The following is a 4,334-nucleotide window of genomic DNA, read 5'->3' on the forward strand; positions in this document are numbered from 1 at the left end:
CAATGCCCAAGAAAGACTGGGCAGAAAGCCTTGCCAGGAAGCAGTGTTGCAACCCTGGCTGCCCTCCTCTGCCTGTCAGGAATGGGGTGGGGACTTCCCATTGTCCCCCTCCCCCCCCCCCCCCCCCCCGTCCCAGCAGGTATAAGGCTGCCTGTCCCAGGTCCCCCAACACCTCCTGGGAGGAAGGAGAAGAGCCATCATGGTGTCCCACAGTGCAAAGCAGAGGTGGGTCCCCGCAGCCCTGCCTACCCTGTCCATCCTGGGGAGGCCACACCGCCTCAGGGACATTCCGTGCCCCCATCCCAACTTCCTTCCTTCCTCCCTCCCTCCCTCCTCCTCCTTCTTCCTCTCTGTCTCTCTCTCTCTCTCTCTCTCTCTCGCTGAGCATTTTTGCTTAAGTCTAGTGCTCTACCACTTGAGCCTCAGCTCCACTTTCAACTTTCTCTTCCTTCCTTCCTTCCTTCCTTTTTTCTTTTCTTTTCTTTTCTTTCTTTCTTTTGTCAGTCATGGGGCTTCAACTGGGCCTGAGCACTGTCCCTGAGCTCTTCCTCTCAAGGCTAGCGCTCTACCATTTGAGCCGTAGCACCATTTCAGGATTTCTGGTGGTTAATTGGAGATAAAAGTCTCACAGACTTTCCTGCCCAAGCTGGCTTTGAACCGTGATCCTCAGATCTCAGCCTCCTGAGTAGCTGGGATGACAGGTGTGAGCCACAGCACCACTTGGCTTTTTTCTGTGTGTGTGGTGCTGAGGAATTGAACTCAGGGCTTCCTGCATGCCAGGCAAGCACATTCCCAGCCCCTCCATGAGATTTTTATCTTCAATTAACCACCAAAAAGTGGAGCTGTGGGTCAAGTGGTAGAGCGCCAGCCTGGAGCAGAAGGAGCTCAGGAGAGCACCTAGGCTCTGGGTTCAAGCTCTTTAAGACTGACAGCCAAAAAAAAAGAAAAGTGGTGGCAGTGTGAGTGTAGCTTGCATATGTGTGTGTGTAAGTGTGCGCGCTCGCGTGTGCTCCTACTGAAGAAGCTCATTAAGCATCTCTGCACCGCCTGCAGCCCCGCGGGCGGCCCGCATTGGCGCCCAGCCCTGCTGCTCCTCGCCCTGCTCGCGGCCTGGGCCCAGGGCGGCCGCCCCGACCCGGGGGATTGCCTCCTCGCGCCTTCCGGCAACGGCAGCTCGGCCACCTGCTTCTCCGTGGCCGCGTTCCCCAGCGCCCTCCCGGCCGACACCGTGCACCTGTCTGTGGAGTTCTCCAACCTCACCGCGCTCCCGGAGGCCGCCCTGCGCGGGGTTCCGGGCCTGCGGGAGCTGCATCTCTCCAGCAACCGGCTGGAGGCGCTGGCGGCCGAGCTCCTGCGCCCAGTGCCCGGGCTCCAGGTGCTGGACCTCACCCGCAACGCCCTGGGCAGCCTCCCGGAGGGCCTCTTCCTCGCAGCCTCCGCCCTCCACACCCTGGTGTTGAAGGAGAATCGGCTGCGGGGCCTGCGGGCCTCCTGGCTGCGGGGCCTGACGGCGCTCGGCTTCCTGGATCTCTCCGGGAACGGCCTCCGCGCCCTGCCGCCCGGGCTGCTGGCCAACCTGTCCGCCCTGCACACCCTTGACCTTGGGGAGAACCGACTGCGGACCGTGCCGCCCGGCCTCCTGCGGGGTCCGCTGGCGCTGCAGCGCCTGCTCCTGGACAGGAACCAGCTGCACAGCCTGCCCGGGGACCTGCTGCGGCCACAGCCCGGCCTGCGCTTCCTGTTCCTCCAAGAAAACCGCCTGGCCTCCCTGGAGGCCGGCCTTTTCCAAGGCCTGAGGCGGCTGGACCTGTTAGATCTATCCAGCAACGCGCTGAGCAGCGTGCCCCCGGGGCTCTGGGCCGCCCTGGGGAGGCCGGCCCGGGACATGGAGTATGGCTTCGACCTCTCCCGTAACCCCTGGCTCTGTGGCCCGGACCTGCGCGACCTCTACCGCTGGCTGCGAGACAACCAGCACAAGATGTTCTCCCTCAACGACACGCGCTGCGCCCGGCCGGAAACCCTGGAAGGACAGCCGCTGTTGGCAGTGGCCAGCTCCCAGTGAGGCCCGGGGCTGGGGCGGGCGTGGGAGAACCCCACGGAGAACCCCCACGCAGCAACCACCACCTCCTGCCAGGCCAATTCCAGTCTCCCACTGCTACTGGGGTCCCCTGTCAACCAAGTTCCCCAAACCCACACAGGCTGTCCAGCCACCCCTCCCCCCACTCCCCACCACCCCCACCCCTCCCGCCCTGTGTGTCAGTCTGTCTGCTGGCTGAGGCCTCTTTTCCTGCCTGCCATTCCTCACCTTGTGCTCTCTGGTTGCCTGCAGCCCCTCTGTCCCTCCCTCTGGCTGACATACGGGAGCTGTTATTGTTTGTTCATTTGCTTTTTAATCTACCCTCATGTCCTTTAGTTTAGGGGCTCCTGGAGTGCTAAGTATGGGACCCTGTTTCCTCTCACAAGAATCTGCACCAGATGGTTAATAAATAACTGTGAAACTGAATCTAAGCGGATGTTGCTTCATCGTGAAGTAGGCATCGTCCAGTGCCTGCAGCTTGTGCCTGTGCTCCTAGCTACTCCAGAGGCCGAGAACAGAGGACAAAGGCACAAAGCCAGCCCAGGCAGGCAAGCCCTTGGGAGTCTTTATCTTCAACGAACCAGCAAAAAGCTGGAAATGGAGCTGTGGCTCAAGTGGTAGAGTGCCAGCCTTGAGAGAAAAAGCTTTGGAATAGCACCCTGAGTTAGTTCAAGCCCTAGGACCAACACACACACACACACACACACACACACACACACACACACACACACAAAAGGACAAAAGAAAGGAAGGAAGGAAGGAAAAGAAAGCAGGCAGGCAGTTAAGCAGGCATCAGAGGAGGGATGAAGAGTTGAGACCCAAGAGCCTGGGACGTTCCCAAATACATGGCTTGTCCCTAGGGTGGGTTGTCAGTGGCTTGCTCCCTCTCTCCCTCCCTCCCTCCTGCCATCCTGGGGTTGAGCTGGAAATAAAACCCTGCTCATTGCCTGGGTGTCATTTTCCCAGTGGACTGCTGCCAGCCCTCGTGTCCCAGATTGCATAGGCAGGTCTCCGCTGTGTCACATGGGCACCTGCTCCGGGTACACCAGAGGGGCTGGATGGAGCTGAAGGCCTGAGCAGGAACCCAGGGGCTGAGTCCTCACAGCTCAGATCTGGGAGCCCTTGTCCATGTAGAGTTGGGCATGGGAGGCTGGAGTGGGGTTTGGGGGACTCTGAGGGTTTTGGGTATGCTAGGTTAAGTCCCCTCAAAGGAGGATGTTATGCCCTGGTCAAAAGCCCGGGGTCTGGAGACTCACAAGTTGGATTTGCATTGGATGGTTACAAAACCAGGACAACTGGTTTCAGAATTTTTATTTATTTATTTATTTATTTTTTTGCCAGTCCTGGGGCTTGGACTCAGGGCCTGAGCACTGTCCCTGGCTTCTTTTTGCTCAAGGCTAGCACTCTGCCACTTGAGCCACAGCGCCACTTCTGGCCATTTTCTGTATATGTGGTGCTGGAGAATCGAACCCAGGGCTTCATGTATATGAGGCAAGCACTCTTGCCACTAGGCCATATCCCCAGCCCCTGGTTTCAGAATTTTTGAGGAGTGGGAGCAGGGGTACTGGAACTTGAACTCAGAGCCTGGTGCTCATTGAGCTTTCTTGTTTATGTAAGTGTTCTACCACTGAGGTGACACCCCCAGTCCAGCTTTTTGCTGGTTATTTTGGAAATTGGGGGGTGGCGCCAGAATTTGTGTGCTTGGGCTGGACTTGAACCCTGATCCTCCAGATCTTAGCCTTCCAACTAGCTAGGATTACAGGTGGGAATCACCTGTACCTGTCTGTTTTAAACTTTTGGACTCTATTTTGCTCATTTGTGAACTGAGTATTTGAGAGAAACGGCTAGGCTGGCTAGTGTTTAAAGAGCAGATTTAAAAGAAGAAAGAGCCAGGTGCCAGTGGCTCACATCTGTAATTCCCAGCTACTCAGGAGGCTGAGATATGAGGATGAGAGTTTGAGCAAAATGTTTGGGGACAGAGCTCAAGCCCTAAAAGCAGAAGAAGAAGAAGAAAAGACTTTCCAGTGTCATTTCGCAGAGCGCGGCGGCCTTTTCTCTGCCTTGAGGGCGGTTCACACCCAGCTGCTCCATCCCAGGGCATCCTGCGTCCCTGGGTTGCTATGGCAACCGCGGAGCAAGGACCGGCCGGCGGGAACCTGAAACCTCGCCCATTCGGACACACCCCTCACTAGGCTTCATCTCATTGGGCAGTCCTCGGGAGGGTCCCGCCCCCAGAACTATTATAAGGCGAGGCGGG

At 57.9% G+C, this 4,334-nt stretch overlaps 1 protein-coding gene across 1 annotated transcript; it reads left to right on the forward strand.

Moving 5' to 3' along the window:
• Lrg1 (leucine rich alpha-2-glycoprotein 1) lies at window positions 1–2,236 on the forward strand. The gene is made up of 2 exons (XM_048341981.1): window positions 1–225; window positions 1,054–2,236. The coding sequence occupies exons 1-2, from the start codon at window positions 200–202 to the stop codon at window positions 2,060–2,062; spliced, it is 1,035 nt and encodes a 344-aa protein (XP_048197938.1). The 5' UTR covers window positions 1–199; the 3' UTR covers window positions 2,063–2,236.
• The last annotated feature ends 2,098 nt before the right edge of the window (window positions 2,237–4,334 follow it).

The sequence above is a fragment of the Perognathus longimembris genome, chromosome 3, assembly GCF_023159225.1.
Source record: "Perognathus longimembris pacificus isolate PPM17 chromosome 3, ASM2315922v1, whole genome shotgun sequence".
Taxonomy (NCBI): domain Eukaryota; kingdom Metazoa; phylum Chordata; class Mammalia; order Rodentia; family Heteromyidae; genus Perognathus; species Perognathus longimembris.